General features: G+C 34.9%; 1 protein-coding gene and 1 pseudogene across 2 annotated transcripts in view; one reads left to right on the top strand and one right to left on the bottom strand.

The window, feature by feature from the left end:
- Positions 1-16790, top strand: part of LRPPRC (leucine rich pentatricopeptide repeat containing) — a 92124-nt gene that overhangs the window by 5932 nt on the left and 69402 nt on the right. For both annotated transcript variants that reach the window (XM_070429123.1, XM_070429122.1), the window contains exons 2-11: positions 7558-7757; positions 9117-9239; positions 12801-12922; positions 13027-13085; positions 13742-13828; positions 14418-14544; positions 14839-14983; positions 15836-15981; positions 16216-16321; positions 16403-16510. In XM_070429123.1, coding sequence (XP_070285224.1) covers positions 7558-7757; positions 9117-9239; positions 12801-12922; positions 13027-13085; positions 13742-13828; positions 14418-14544; positions 14839-14983; positions 15836-15981; positions 16216-16321; positions 16403-16510 — 1223 coding nt within the window. The remainder of the gene's footprint in view (positions 1-7557; positions 7758-9116; positions 9240-12800; positions 12923-13026; positions 13086-13741; positions 13829-14417; positions 14545-14838; positions 14984-15835; positions 15982-16215; positions 16322-16402; positions 16511-16790) is intronic.
- LOC139019403 (calmodulin-1-like) lies at positions 4650-5109 on the bottom strand (annotated as a pseudogene).

Genomic DNA, 16790 nt, shown 5'->3' with positions numbered 1-16790 from the left:
TAGATCTAGATTGATGGTTGGCTCAAAGGTGAAGATCACATATTGCCCTGTGACAGAATGATGTGACGTGTCTAACGTTGGAAGGAAAGAAAACTCGGTTGTTTATCACTTAAAAAATTTTTTTTCTCAAGCATTAAGAGTATGTCTGGGTCCTTTGGGGAGGTGATTCAGCCTCTGCTCCTTGTGTGTATAAATTTATCAATTACAGAGGATTATGATAGGCACAGTGCAACTATTACATTAGTGCTACCCATAGGAGATGAATTTCCTTTTAGAGAGAAGAGCAATCACACTTGTTTTGTGGTAGGGGATCACTTGAGCTTGAGAGGATGCACGCAAATGACTAGTCAGTGTTCCAGGGGAAAAGAGCATGAAGAAACTTGGAGGTGGTACTTTTATCCTGTGTGACTAATGTAGGGTGGAAGTTGATACTGCAAAGGCCATTTGATTCCTTAAAGCTAACAAGGTTGATTAAAAAGTTGGTCATTTCATGGTTGGGAGCCTCTGAAAGGTTTTGAGGTACAAATGTTGACAAAGTTCGCATAGACTCATGGAGAGATAGAGGCTGGAGATGGACAGACCAGTTACGAACAACATAATACTATAAGTTAGGACTAATAGGGCCTCAACTAGTTGGTGCAGAACTGAGGCAAGATACTTCCTTTTCTTGAGAGAGAGAGAAGGAGAGATTGGTAAGGATGCTAACAGAATTAGGAAGAATAGATTTAGAGATTAATATAACAATAGTACCTTTAGTTTAGATCTTTACCATTTTCAAAGTGTATTTGTATGAATACATCACACATTTCAAAGTAGGAAATTGAGGCTTAGAAGAGTGAACTATTTTATCCAGGATCTCCAGTTGGGATTCAACTACTGTAATTCCCAGTTCTGAAATGTTTTAAATATGTTGTAGTTTAGGTTATAAAGGTTTTTAAAGACATAAAAACATTTTTAAAAAAGACAATATATGATTTATGATATAAATTTAGAAATCAAAGACTATCACAAGTAAGTAAGGACATGAAAAGATCTCAGAATGTAAACTCTGCAAGGGATCGTTAGAGTAATCTACTTCATCCCACCCTCACATTGTAGACTTTAAAGAGTATCCACATCACATTATAGGTCTCAACCTGGTTAAGTGACTCTTCATCACTTCCTGTCAGAGCTGAGACATCCCTGTGGGCTGCGGCAGCCTGAGCTGGATGGGACATCTGGATAGGGAGAAAGGAATGGCATTGGTGTTTCAAGCCAGGAGACTATTAGCAAAGTGTAGGAGAGTTGCACACATTTTTAGTCTGAAATTCTGTGACTTACCATAAAATACAAAGCTGTGTTTGAGGGACAGCTTAACTGGGTAAGACTTTTTGAAGAATTGAGGCTTTGCAAAATAATTCAGGGAGAAAGTTATTGTGACAGCTCTACAAAAGACTAGAAAAAAGGCCAATCAACAGATGTTTATTGAGCATGTTCTATAATAAGAGCTTTTTTGAGCACTGTTCTGTTAGGAATCTGATAACTGCTTTTTTAAATGTGCTTTTTACAGGGTAATATTTTTCTTCATATGAGGAACTAATGCTTAGACCAAATACCTTTTCCAAAGCCAGGTAGCTGTTAAATAGTTTAGCTTGAATTTCAATAGGCCCTTTAAAGTAAGTCTTATGTGCTTTCTGTTAGTACATTGAAAAAAGAAAATGCTCTAGTAAATACGTAGTTAATATTTATTACAGTTACTTTGCTAGGTTTTTTTATATGCATTTTTTCAGTGTTGTCCAAACTTGGGGCATTTGTATACTGCCTTCAGATTTTTTGCCAAAACTGAGTACTACCTAAACTGTTATTTATAACTAATATTTTTCTTAACATTGGTTTTAGGTTTAAACTGACATTTTTATAACTTAATTTTCCCTTAAGTGGGAATTGTAGTAAAATAAAGAGCTTGCTATGATAAGTATTTTAAATTATTTATTGCAATACATAGAACTACTAAAATGGAAAATCTTTGTCTATATGTAATCTAAAACCATCTTCCCTAGCAGAAGTGTGATATTTTGGGAAATAGTGTATATCTCAGTCAATCTTTATGATAGTCTTGTGAGGTAAATACTGTTACCTCTCAGATTTTACAGGCTTTGAGAGAGTTGCAGTAACTTGGCCAAAGTCTCATATCTTGTAAATGGCAGAGCTTGAACTCAGGCTGGTCTGTAGGACTCAAGCCCACACTCTTACCGCTTATGTATTTCCACCAGCCCATAGAGCAGTGATGGCTAAACTTTTGAGCTTGGCATGTCAGCATTTTGAAAAACCCTAACTTAACTTTGGTGCTGTGTCACATATAGAAATTTATTGATATTTGCAACCATAGTAAAACAAAGATTTATATTTTTGATATTTATTTTATATATTTAAATGTCATTTAACAAAGAAAAATCAACCAAAAAAATGAGTTCGCGTGTCCCCTCTGACAAGCGTGTCATAGGTTCGCCATCACTGCCATAGAGCCTTCTTTTTTTGCCTTTAAGATTGTGCCTATCAGTTGTTTATGAAAATGATACATAATAGTGTCAGATGTATACAGAGAGTTAAGTAAGCACTTAATACATGAGATTTTCTTCACTACATGTAGGTAAGAATTAACAAATTGTGTGGTGAGACTTGATATTTGTAATTAAATCAGGTGCTGGCCGTGGTGCTGTGTATTTCTGTCCCATCCATACTGCCCACTGTAGTCCAAGTTTCCATCATTCTCTCACCTGGACTACACTGCAATAGCTTCCTCAATGGTATCTCTATTTTAATTCTTGCTGCCCTCTAATTTATTCTCCATCCAGCAACCTTACTGATCTTTTCAAAACAGAAATAGATCACGCTTATAAGCCTATAAGTTCTAATACAGTCCTGTTCCTGAAATAAAATCTGTATCTGGAAAAAAAATCAGACTCTAGCTTCAAAATATTTTATGGCCTAGCCAGTCTTCCTCTCAAACCTCATCCCATCTGTTGCTTACTTGCTTGGCCTGCTGACTCTTTCACCTTGCTTGGAAGGATGGGTGTGAAGGGTGAGAGGGATTGAACAATAAAATAGTCATCCTAAGATTTTGAGCCTCAGGGTACAATGTAGTAGTGGTATAGTGAATAGCAGTGGAGCAATTTGAAAGGAGTACCAACCACTTTAGGAGTATTCTTTTTGAATTTTTAATATCTTAAAACTTAAGTGGGGTCAGTATGTGTGTAAAATGTATTAAAATAATTCTATACTGTGACCAAGTTGGGGTCTATTCCAGTTGTACAAGGCTGGCTCACCACTTGAAAACCAGTTAATGTAATCAACCATATCAACAGGCTAAGGAAAACACAAGTGAAATAGTCAAAATAAGGGATTGGTGGGAACATAAATGATGTTTGCAGTCCCCATTGACTACAGAATGGTACAACAAAGTAACTAAGAGGGCAGCTTTATGAAAATCAGTCTTGTGTTTCATAAGCATACTAGAGGCCTGGTGCATGAAATTTGTGCACGGGTAGGGTCCCTAGGCCTGGCCGGCAATCAGGGCCTTTTGCTGCCAGCCTGGGCTTTCCTTCTGGCTGCTGGCTGGGGCCTCCCTTCCCCAGCTGCTGGCCACTGGCCAGGGCCTTCCTTTGTTCCGCGCTGCCCCTTGGTGGTCAGCGCATGTCATAGCAAGCGATCAAACTCCTGGTTGAACTCCCGAGGGGACACTTTGCATATTAGCCATATATATAATATATATATGACATATATGTATATATTATATATAATATATATATTATATGTATGTATATATCATAAAATCTAAATCCTTTACTTGTCTTTCCATCACCTTTACTGTTAATAGGGAAACTGGGTAGAGGAGGAAGAGGGTATATGGGAATTCTGTACTTCACAGATACTTCTTCTGTAAACCTAAAAATGCCTTGAAAAAGTAAACTATTAATTTTAAAAAGACCGAGCCTTTTGACAGATGGAAGCCTGCTTATAAAAATCTGGTTCTTGTAGTTTTTTGGGGGAGGCGGGGGTGGGAGCAGGTAAAAATTTTTTATTGGAAAACAATATACAACTTGGAATGAAGTTGAGGCAAATTGTGCTATGAACAGATTTTCTTTAAGTGGCTAAACAGAGTTTAAAAAGCAATAACAATAAAAGAAAATGTTTCTGGTATAGGATCAGCAGTACAAAAAAATATTGTACAAGTACCTGGATAATACACCTGTTTTGCAATAGTGCAACTTTTAAGTACATATTGTTGACTGTCCATAGTCCACGCAGAGTTACAACTCCACACTTCAACAACAACATGCTGACAGTTCCTAAAGAAAACTACTTTAAAAAAGTAGTTAACCAGATGTTCCCTCAGTTGACCAACTCCATCTAAGTTTAGATGTGCAGAAGGGTTTAGATATATCCAGAGTAAGCCACATGCAACATGATACTTGATCAATTTTCTAAAATAAAGTTTTAGGACAATGACCTTAAGGGAAGAAAACATGGAGGAATAAAGTCCTAATTACTATACATGCATTTTTTTTTTTTTTTTTGACAGTAGGGGGAACCTTTTACAGATAAGTTACAAAGAAAAGGCAATTAAAAAATTTTTGTACAAGAAATTTAACACATTCTGTACAATCTCTTCACTTTGCTGTCTTCATTTGTACAAACTATAGCTTACTTGACTATCACCATCAATATCTGCTTCCCTGATCGTTTCATCAACCTCTTCATCTGTTAACTTCTCTCCAAGGTTTGTCATCACATGGCGAAACTCTGCTCCACTAATATAGCCATTGCCCTCCTTATCAAACATGCAGAATGCTTCTTGAATTTCTTCTTCACTGTCTGTGTCTTTCATTTTTCTTGCCATCATTGTCAGAATTCTGGAAAGACGACTGTGCCATTACCATCAGCATCTACTTCATTTTCATGTCCTGTAACTCTGCTTCTGTGGGATTCTGTCCAAGAGACCTCATTACGTTCCCAATTCCTTTGTTATAGTTCCATCCCCATCCTTGTCAAATAGTGAAAAAGCTTCTTTGAATTCTGCAGTCTGCTCTTCAGTCAGTTGGTCAGCCATGCTGCAAGCGCTACTGGTCTCCGAGATGTGACTACACAACCACTCAGCTCGCTTGCTCCACTCGGACTAATCTCTTGTAGCTTTTTGAAATACAGACACTCCACTATAAAATTGTTATTTTTTTTAGTAAAGAGTCAAAAATCACCACCACCGATTTTTTAAAAATGAGAAAAATAACTTTAAATGCCAGATTTTGCCAGAGAAAATTCATGGGTAACATGAATGTTAGTGGTGAGTACTAGAGTCTTAAAAGGGGAACTCCTGAGCCATTTATGACAGGTTATGTGGTTACATCAATTTTTTTGATCATCGGCATTTGGAAGCATGCGTTTCAGCTTGTGCCAGCTGATGAGTAGATGCCTATCTTGCATGGACCCATCATAACCCCTAGACTTGTTCTTTCCCTCTGTCACAACTTACCAGGCTATGAAAGTTTTGCCTCTTTCAAGATGTGTTTAGTGAATTTAAAAATAACTTCTGGGGGGCTTGTTAAGGGCGGGGGGGGGGGGGGAAGGACACTTATGTAATACCCTTTGTAATACTTTTAGCGAAAAATTAAAATTAAAAAAAAATAATAATAACTTCTGGGCCAAATAATAAATGTAGAAAGCACTGCCACGTGGGGAAGCGCTGGAGAATCCTTTTGAAGACTGAAGAATTCTTTGATTTAAATGTGTAATCCTTCCCTACACCAATTTATTTTATAGCAGATTCATATTTCAACTTAATGAAAGCCAATGTTTAATGGCCGCATTAAAGATTTATAAGAAAAATTAGCTTTAGAATGTTCAGAATGCTGTGCTAGTATGTTAACATTTCTGTCTTTTGCCTGAATTTTATTTTGTGTTTGATGTTAACATTTTAAAACTGAATTAAATAACAAAGGTGTTATTTATTTACTTACTTATTTATTTAGTCTTTTCACAGTATCAGATTTGGATTATGTAAAAGACTTTGGCAAATATGCTTACTACAATTTGAAATCACTATAATCAACTTTTGTTGTTGAACAATGTGACTGCACTTGAACTTGACACATTATTTTGGGTGATTTAAAATATCATTTTTGTGTTTGCTTGATTAACAAAGGCATTGTTTAGTAGCAGCTGATCTAATAGCCAGATAAATGGCCAGAGAAAACCTTTGAAAATAAGGAATGAATATGTAGGAGTGTATCTTTTGTGGTTTTTAGGTAATAATCTAGCATTTAATTTTGCTCACTTAATAGACTAATCAATGAGGCACTTTTGCTCATTTAACAGATTTTAATCAACTAAATGTGACATTGACATGTTTAGTTAGTATCCTGATTTTTTTCCATTTTATTTTCCCTTCATTATATTTATTTGCTTAGGTGGAATCATTAATAATTAGAATGGTGGTGATTTGTCCCAGATCATAGTGGTAACATTTCTAGTCTAGTATCAAGTGCTGCCTCTGTGTTTTACATAACCTTGTGATGAAACTATTGGTTTAGCTTTCTTTAATGTAACATCACATACTTAATCACTCAATTTGTGATTGGTTTTCAAGGTTAATGATGTAGGGTAGGAAATCAAGAATTTAATAAAACTTACTACTATATAAATATTTATCTTGGTAATTGTCTGTGGTAAAAATATACACATGCCAAATATGTGTTTATAATCCTGAAGGCATGCTTGGATTAATAAGTATTCTTATATTATACTAGAGGACCGTTGCACGAAGAGATTCGTGCAATAGGCCTTCCCTGCCCCTGGCTGCGGGCACTGGTTTTCTTCCAGCACACGGGACCCAGGCCTTTGCTCCGGTTGGAGCCTTTAGTCGTCGCGGCTCCGCTCCGCCGCTTTGTGCCTATGTATGCAAATTAACCGCCATCTTTGTTGGGTTAATTTGCATACTCTCCTGACTGGCTGGTGAGTGTAGCGGAGGGACGGTCAGTTTACATGTTTGTCTATTATTAGGTAAGATTTGGTTAACATATGCTTAGTGTATACAATATAGTTGTTGGTACTTACTGGCTGCTATTGGAAAATTTAAAGTACTTTGGAATACATTTATAAATCTCTGAATTAGAAATTTTGTATTAATGATATTCAAATGCAGAGAAAGTTTAAATTCAATTCAAAGATTTATGATGGTTTCCTTCACACATAGGATTATTTTTAAGTTTGATATTTGAAATCAGGTACACACCATATTGTCTTAGTTTGAAATAATTCCATATGGAACCTTATCAATACACTCAAATAATTAGTCAAGATATTTACTTTGCATATAATTTGTATGTGTGTCTGATTTTATTTAAAGCAAAAGTCAAACTTTCTTGCCTACCAGTTTATACTTCTCTGAGCAAAATGCTATTGTGCTATGAATTTATATATTTAGTAACTAATAAAATAGTTTTGTATAAATTTTGCTCAAAAAGATGACCTATATGGGTAGTAGTTGACTTAATTTATTATTAATTGTGTTTCATTTTATAGAGGACTACTGAGCCAAGCCAGGCTGTATGCCATTGCTGCTGAAAAAAAGAATTATCTTCAAGAGGAGTCCGCTGCTTCTCAAAGAAGGAGTGCCAGTCAGTTTGATTGGGCTCTCATGAGACTAGATAATTCTGTCCGAAGAACTGGCCGCATCCCAAAGTCACTTCTACAAAAAGTCTTTGATAATACCTGTCACTCAGGTATTTCAAACTTTTCTGTTTAAAAAGTTGGACTTTTAATAAGTATTTGTTTGTGGGCAAGCTCTTTGATACTTTTAATTTTATTTGTTATTTCTAGTGATCATGATTTTATTTGTTATCTTTCTGTCTTTCCAACTCATCAGGGACCACTTTTGAGTAACTAAGACATTTTGTTTCAGGCGTTTTTTTCAAAATCAAATAAAAATTTCCCTTTTGCTTTTCACAGTTTATAAAAGAGTCCCTTTTAGTAGTAAATTTTCTTGGAAGATAATAGTTTTTCTTATTTTCCATTGTTTAGTATCAGCTTTACCTAAAATAATCACAAATGACAGATTCTCAGGGACGCTGTTAATCATTTCCCTTTTATTATTTCCTTTTTTACTTTCACTTAGCTATTAAAATTTATTTGAATCACTTATGCAACTTGATAATTTGATGGAAGCTTGTAAGCCCACTACTTCTCTATCCCCTCTCACACACAAAAAAGCCCACATGTGCACACACATAATTTTATTTGTAGTTTCAGAGCATTCACCAGCTTACCAAAAGCCCATCCGTGGATTTCAGTCACATTAAGAAGCTATAGAGTTTAATGAAGAGGAATCCCAAAGAAGTGTCAGTTATAATTAATGTGCATTTAAATAATGTTTTTCATTTTCTCTTTTTTGATTTATTCAGAATTGTAGAACTATCACCATAATTTCAGAACATTTCTATCACCCCAAAAAGAAACCTTCATACCCCCATCAGCTCCCAAACCTTCCCATCTCTTCCAGTCGTAGGAAACCACTAGTGTACTCTCTGTTCATATAGATACTGTATGTTATTCTAGATACTTTGTATAAATGGAATCAAACAGTTAGTGGTTTATTTTTGTTTTTGTTTTAAAGTCAGCTTCCAGGGACATTTTGATAAAGGACATGGACAAAGGGAGAAGAAAGTTGATATTATTTTGTAACTATTTATAAACCTAAAATTGATATTCATGGGTTTTAATTGTACTGCTTTGTGTTATTTCATAAGATACTGAGAAACTTAGCCTTTGAATTGCAGTAAGCACTGCTTATAAATTAGGTTCCTTGTATTTTTGTATTCTATAGTCTTTCAAATTACAGATTCATAACCTTAGCTGCCTTAAGAAAGCAGTCTAATTTTTAAAAACTTAGAACATTTAGTAACATTGTAAATTATACTTGTGGATTAGGATAGGATTTTTCAAATTTACAGGTAGTCTCTTTAATATTATCTGTAGGGAGGCAAGAGAGTTTTGAATATTTTTAAATTTCAGTTTAAGATTTGACATTTATCTGTATGATATTGGTACTATGTTAAATGTTATCCATTGATCTTTTCTCATAGGCTGCCCAGGTGGTAATCATGCCTTGCTTCTGCTGCGCAGCTGTGGTTCTCTCCTGCCTGAACTAAAGCTCTCAGAGAGGACAGAATTAGCTCATAGGATATGGGACAAACTTCAGGAATTGGGTATGATTATTTGAATATGTGATGTGTATAAAAAGGTGCAGAAAGTTTTTTCCTTTAGTTAAAAAATAAATTTCTTTAAATAAACTCTATAATTTAATTTTATACAAGGGCTACTTGATTCATAAATTTTTTACAATATGATTTATTCAGTGAGTTCTAGTGACATCTTGGGGCATTAAGAATAAAATAAATTTTCATCTCAAGTATTACTTTTATGGTAAGCTAAAAAGCAAAATAAAATTAAAAAGGACTTTGGTCTGTCAAAGTTATAAATGCACATACCATTTCACTAAGCAGTTCCATTTGTTTGAATTTAGATACAGTTATACTCTCATTTACAGAAGGATATTCTTCATTGTAGTTTATTTGTAATAGTAAGAAATTTGAACCAATTTTAATGTCTCTCAGTATGGGATTGATTAAATAAATTATGGAGTGACCATAAGATGGAAAATTGTGCAACTGTTAAATAAGGAGTTCTTCATATATGGATGTGAGGTGTTTTTCAAAATATAATAAAAAATTAAGGTGCAGAACAGTATGTATACTATGCTACCATTTTGAAGAAAAATGTTTATATGTTTATGTACATACAAAGCAGTTTAAACTTTGAACTGTAAACATAGCATCTATTTCAAAAAAAATAGCTTAAAAGACCATTTGATAAAATCCAATGTTCATTCCTGATGTAAAAAAATTTTTAAGAATAGATGGGTGTTTCTTTAACATGTTAAAATCTAAAGCCAGCAACTAATAAATACCATGTATAATGCCAATGAAATAAGATGTGAAACAATACTGTAAATTACTGTTTTTTAGGTGATGTGCTTGTTTGCCTGTAAAATTCCAGAAAATTAACTTACAATAAAATAGTTGAAAATATTAAATGGTCACGAATCCATAACTTTTCATAGTTAGAAACTAAAATAGATAAAAGTATTCAAGTGTAGTCACAAATATATAAAATACCTAGGAATATCCTTCACGTGATGTGTAGCACTTACATAAACTATAGAATAAAGACAGAGCTTCCCCTGAGAGTTTTGAATTCATCTAGAATTAATTTTGATGACAGGTTCATTTTTTAAGTTTTTAAAAGTGGATATGAAATAAATATATTTCAGAATGGAAAAGAGTTTTCTAAGTGTAAATACAACAGAAAAGTGAAGATAAAGAATTGACCATAAAAACTAGAAATATCTATATGTTACATGCTTTATAAAAAACACATTGAACTGGGAGAAATATTTGTGAAAAAAGTTATGTGCTAAAATACAAAACCTTACATAGTCATAATGTTGACACCTCAATAGAAAGATAGACGCATTTTCTAGTATAATTGTTCACAAACATGTCTTTCCTCTATATCCTATTTGAGAGTGGAATCCATAACATCTTTTGTTTTCCTCTTTGCTAGGACCATCATGCTTTTTGTGTGCATATTACACTTAATAAAAAATAAGTGTTTAGTTACTATATGGTAACCTTGTTGCATAATCAGAAAGCAGATGTTGAATTGCACATGGTTTTGTTTAAGACCCTTAACCACCATATGCCGGGAGCCGGTCCATCCTTGCTGTTTCAAGGGACCTGGTGTATATAGCATATTGTTCTTAATATGTTTGCTCTCCTTAGTGCCATGTGTTTTAAGCAAGGTCACCTCTCCGAGAAAGGTTGTTTCCCCAGGTGGGGATTTTTCCCTGAGGTTAGGGAGGGGATACAACCCCTTAACTAAGTGCCAGGCGGGTAGTTAATCACTTTAACTACAAACAATCACCCTTAAGCTACATAATCTTTACTCCCTGGAATGGAGATAGGAAACCCCCTAACCTTTGTAATAGAAATTGACAGGATTAAAATCAGCTGGTATAAATACGGATGTAAACAAGACAATAAACATGAGATCCTCATCAGATCCTCATGAGATCCTAACCAGAACCTAGCCAGAGAACATGGCAAAAGATCCTGGACAGAACCTGGCTACAGAACTTGGCTGGAGAATCTAGACAGAACATGGCAAGAGAACCTGACTAGAACCTGGTGACTGAACCTGGCTGGAGAACCTGGACAGAACCTGGCTGGAGAACCTAGCAAGAGAACATGGACACAGCACCTGGCTGGAGATCCTAACCAGAACTTCGCTGGAGATCCTGACCAGAACTTGGCTAGAGATCCTGGCTAGGCTGCTGATCAACTGAACACTGTCTCCATGTCATTCCTTCTTCGCCGACTCCGTCCACACCTTTGGGGATCCCTGGACCCGTTGGGGTTGGACCCCAACAACCATAGAGTACTATAGTGGTTAAGAGATTGCATTCTCAAGGCAGAACAACTATGTTCAAATTTATGATCACTCACTAACCATGTGGCTTTGGACAAGTAAAAGTCAGTTTTCTTCTTCTGTAAGACGGGGATGATGATAATGCTTGCCTCAAAGCTATTGTGAAGAGTAACTGAGCCTTTATAAGCAGAGAACTTAGCACAGTGCCTGAAACATAATAAAGCACTTTACATGTCTATGTGTTAAGATAAAAAATAAATATTGCCCTGACTGGTAAGGCTCAGTTGTTTGGGCGTCATCCCGAGCACCGCAAGGTTGTGGGTTCGATTCCCAGTCAGGGCACGTGCCCAGGTTTTGGGCTCAATAGAGCCTCAGTCCCTCGTATTGGGCGTACAGGAGATCGATGTTTGCTCTCACATTGATGTTTCTCTCTCTCCCTCTCCCACTCCCTTTCTCTCTCTCTTAAAAAAAAATCAATATAAAATAATATTTTAAAAAATTCCCCAAATATTAATTTAACAGAATAGGTCTCTGCTCCCTTGAATCTCAAGTTGATAGCAGACACTGACCATAGGCCTATGTAGCCACAGGCAGGTGAATAAAGATATTTAATTCATGAAAATTTGGTAAAACATGTTAATACTGGATTGATCTGATCACCCTGATGTGATGAGTGGGTATAGTAAGTCTGAGTGGTAACCTTAATTAATGCGGCCTTAGGCAAGATAGTTGCAGAAGGAAAACAAAGGTCATTGGAATACAGGTAATTAATAAAAGCAGAATAGAAATGGTGTTCAGCAACTGAGTATGGAGTGGAATTGGAACCTGTCAAAATCTTTGAGTAGCCTAGTTAGTAAGTAAGCAGAATTACCAGCATAGTCCTACCTATGTAAACAGCTATAGTCACAATCCGTCCATCTCAGTGTCTGTAATGTGGCAAGGACTGCTTTATGTAGAAAGATCTTTCAGTCACTTTAAATACAGGGGAATTGTCAGCATTTTCTAACAGGGAGGGAATACTATGCTTCATAAGTAAGAGACCTCTTAATATCTGAATAGGCAGTTACTTGTAACTATAGTAATTCAGTAATTACTGTCTTGCATGTTTAGCTTGCTCTATCTGTTCTGACAGGCTTTCTGTATAAGTGGGTCTAAGTTCTCTGTGAAATACTTAAGTGATCATTTACTCTTGTTGTTTGTTAAATTTACATGTTTTAGTTGTGATAAAGAATATGATCTTAAGCGTTCTTCTAAAAATCTGATTTAAATTTCATTTGTAGGTACTGTGTATGATGTAAGTCACTATAATGCTTTACTTAAAGTCTACCTTCAAAATGAACATAAATTTTCACCAACTGACTTCTTGGCAAAGATGGAGGGAGCAAACATTCAACCAAATCGTGTAGGTAGCTGTTATTATAAATGTTTGTTGTCACATCCACTCTTCTTTTTTTCTTTACTAGGAATATTATTTAAAAAATATTAACTGGCCCATTTCATTAACAGGTAACATACCAGAGATTGATTGCTGCTTATTGTAATGTGGGAGATATTGAAGGTGCCAGGTATGGAACTCTATAAAAGTATGTATAAACAAATAAATATTTAAGTCTTGTAAACCTAGAATATTTCACTCTCTTTTTTGAGTTTTTCTTTAATAAGGGAAATTATTTCAGAAGTATTCTAATCTAGCATATGTGGTAATATGACTTCTATATACAATATAAATTTATGTAAGAGGTGAAAGATAAGTAACAATTGTTATTTTAATTAAAAATTTAATTTATTGAAGCAGAGGTTTAAAATTGTTGAGATATAAAGCTAGCTTTACTTTAAAGGAAATGTTCTTAGCTATTTAAATTGTATTCATTTATAAAACTTATTTGTCTCACAGGTTCATATAAAATCAGTTGTACCATTTCTCTGCTTATGTAAAATTTATTACTACTTTTGGATAGAGGGTTTAGGAAATAAGGGATATATGGAAATGTACAATCTTATTTTTAACTCATTGAACTTTAATAAACTTTATGCTTTTTAAAGGTTAATTAGTATCATAGAAGAAACAATCAGATTTTTAAAAATTACTATTTTTATTTAACAAGAGTACTCCAAGACTATTGATATATTTTCAAGGAATGGGGTTTTGTGTGTATGTGTTCTAGAAAGTGTTTTTGATGTATAATTCCAAGGAGTATTTTTATTTCATTTTTTATTGCAGCAAGATTCTTGGATTTATGAAAACTAAGGATCTCCCAGTCACAGAGGCAGTATTCAGTGCCCTTGTTACAGGGCATGCAAGAGCTGGGTATGTTCAACCTAAAGTTTTGTTGTCAGGCGAGGTTTAAATTATAGAAAAATATTGTAGAAAATCTTAAACCATGTTTATCAACCTCCTCCTCAAAAAAGTTTGAGCATGTGATATAGAACCTGCACATTTAAAAAATACCTTATTTTTAAATTTATCAGTTTCACAAACATTCATTTGAAAATATTCAGTTGTAAAAATTGGGACTGGCCAAAGGTGACTGACTGACTTGTAAAGTTTATTAACTGATCTGCTGGTGCCCTGGAAAATATTTTTTTGGTGTGAAGAATAATTTGCTAAAAAGGTAAATTTGAGTTGTAACATATTTAGTGAAAGAATACACATTCTTTAATGTCTATGTAGTCATTATACAGTTTGGTTTTTCTTTTGTAAAAATTACCTGTAAAAATTTGGGATGTTTATGATCTTTATTTCTAAAACCTTTAACCAGTTTAATACGTATTTTCCTTTTCTGATGTTACCATGTTTTTAATTTTGATAAGTATAGGTATACATTTGAGATTGAATGAAATATTGCATTTGGCAGTATTATGGTAACCTGTTTTATTTTCCTTGAATTAACTTAAAGAGATATGGAGAATGCAGAGAATATTCTCACAGTGATGAAAGAGGCTGGAATTGAGCCTGGTCCAGACACATATCTAGCCTTATTGAATGTGTATGCTGAGAAGGGTGACATTGACCATGTTAAGCAGGTATGACTTATTGTATAAATAAACATACTTTAAAATCATTTTTACAAACTTACAGAAGAATATAGTTTTTATCTGTTTTTAAAGATATCTCTTGAAAGTAATAGTATTGATAGGAGAATTCCTATAGTTTGGTACCTTGGTGTAGAGGCAGAATATTTTTGTTTTATAAAGGAAGTCTCAAATCTTTAGATGATATATGTTCCTAATTAAAATTTTTGTATTTTAATATATTTAGCTTTAATTTAAAAATACTGCTTTCTGACTTACTCTTCTAATTTCTGGAACTATCTATAGACTCTGGAGAAGGTGGAGAAGTCCGATCTTTACCTTATGGACCGTGATTTATTGCAAATTATCTTTAGCTTCAGTAAAGCTGGGTATCCTCAGTATGTCTCAGAAATTTTGGACAAAATTTCATATGAAAGAAGATATATTCCAGGTAGTTTTATAAATTTTACTTTCATGATTTTTGTAATCATCTGAATGACTGCTTTTACATGATGAAAAGGGCATTCTCTAACAGTAGGGGGGATGTGATAGATGAACATAGGACTCAAAGTTAGCTTAATAAACTAAAAAATTTTTTTTTTTTAATAATTTTTATTTCTTAAAGTATTACAAAGAGTATTACATATGTCTCCTTTTTTCCCCCCCTTGACATTCCCCCGGCCCCTACCCCCCGCCCCCCCCCCCGCCCCGTGTCTTGTGTCCATTGGTTAATCTTATATGCATGCATATAAGTCCTTCAGTTGGTCTCTTAATCCCCCCCGCAACCCTCCCCAGGCTTCCCACTGTAGTTTAACATTCTGTTCAATGTTGCTCTGCTTCTGTATCTACCCCTGTTCATCAGTCCATACTGGTCCCCTTTATTTGTCCCAAGCTCACTGGAGTAGTCTCAACCTCACCAGGGCTGTCTGAGCCTCACCAGGGCCGTTTCAACCTCACGGGGGCCGTGCCTACCTCACGGGGGCCGTTTCAACCTCACCGGGGTCGTCCCAACCTCACGGGGGCTGTTTCAACCTCACCGGGGCCGTCCCTACCTCACGGGGGCCGTTTCAACCTCACCGGGGTCGTCCCAACCTCACGGGGGCCGAATAAACTAAAAAATTTGAGTTAATGGATACATTGGAATGTTTTGATGTGTAAGTGTTCCATTATTATTTAGGATATTTTAAAGGATAGTATTATATCCTTTTGGTGTTTGTTGTTCATAAGTTTGTCTTTCATATTGGTTGAAGTGTAAAAGTATTATTCAGTTCAGTAACAAAAGATGTCTTCGTTTTCTTCCCAGATGCAATGAACCTTATTTTGCTTTTAGTCACTGAAAAATTGGAAGATACAGCATTGCAAGTTTTATTAGCATGTCCTTTATCAAAGGAAGATGGTCTGAATGACTTTGGCAGTTTCTTTTTACGGCACTGTGTGACTATGAATACGGTATTCTGTTCATTTTTACATTGTAGACAGTGTAATGGGTAGTGAAATAAGATTTTTTAAAAGTATAAAGACCTGTTATGATATTAGACCAAACATAAATACTATGAAAATTTTGTTTTTGTATTGTAAGATGATGGATAAAAAGAGGATGAGAGGTTCAGACTTTCAACCCAAAAGTGTTAGAATATTTGCAGAAGATCAAAGGGAGCTGATGTGTTCTTTTTTTCCCCCTAGCCTGCAGAGAAGCTGAAAGACTACTGTAAGAAGTTAAAGGAAGCCAAGCTGCATACATCTCCTTTGCAGTTCACACTGCAGTGTGCTTTACTAGCCAATAAAATTGGTACTGTATTTTCATAATTAAAACCAACAAAAATAAGTTTTTCTGAGGTAGCTTTGTAATATTTAATGGTATCTCTTTCAGATTTGGCAAAAGCTCTAATGAAGGCTCTGAAGGAAGAAGATTTTCCTATCAGAACTCATTATTTCTGGCCGTTGCTAGTTGGACATCAGAAGGAGAAAAATGTTCAAGGTTAGGTTTTGCCTTTTACAGATTTATAATGGCTCAGAGATCCAGGGTAGCAGTTTCTATACACATCTACTTGAATTCTTTGGGAAAGCGTACTTATTCCTGAGTACGAGATCTCCTGAGAAAATTGAGTTGATTTAAATCATATCATCAGCATTTAAAAAACCAAATGGTAATGGATTTCTTTCATCTTAATTACATTAATTTTATTTATGAAGTCATCTCTGATTTTGATACTCAAACTTGTGAGTATAGTTTTAAATAAATAGTTCATATTTATGTT

The sequence above is a fragment of the Myotis yumanensis genome, unplaced genomic scaffold, assembly GCF_028538775.1.
Source record: "Myotis yumanensis isolate MYYU_CA2020_CCGP unplaced genomic scaffold, mMyoYum1.0.hap1 SCAF_11, whole genome shotgun sequence".
Lineage (NCBI taxonomy): Eukaryota > Metazoa > Chordata > Mammalia > Chiroptera > Vespertilionidae > Myotis > Myotis yumanensis.
Note: the sequence above shows the minus strand (reverse complement) of the source record. Positions and strands in the feature narration are given on the sequence as shown.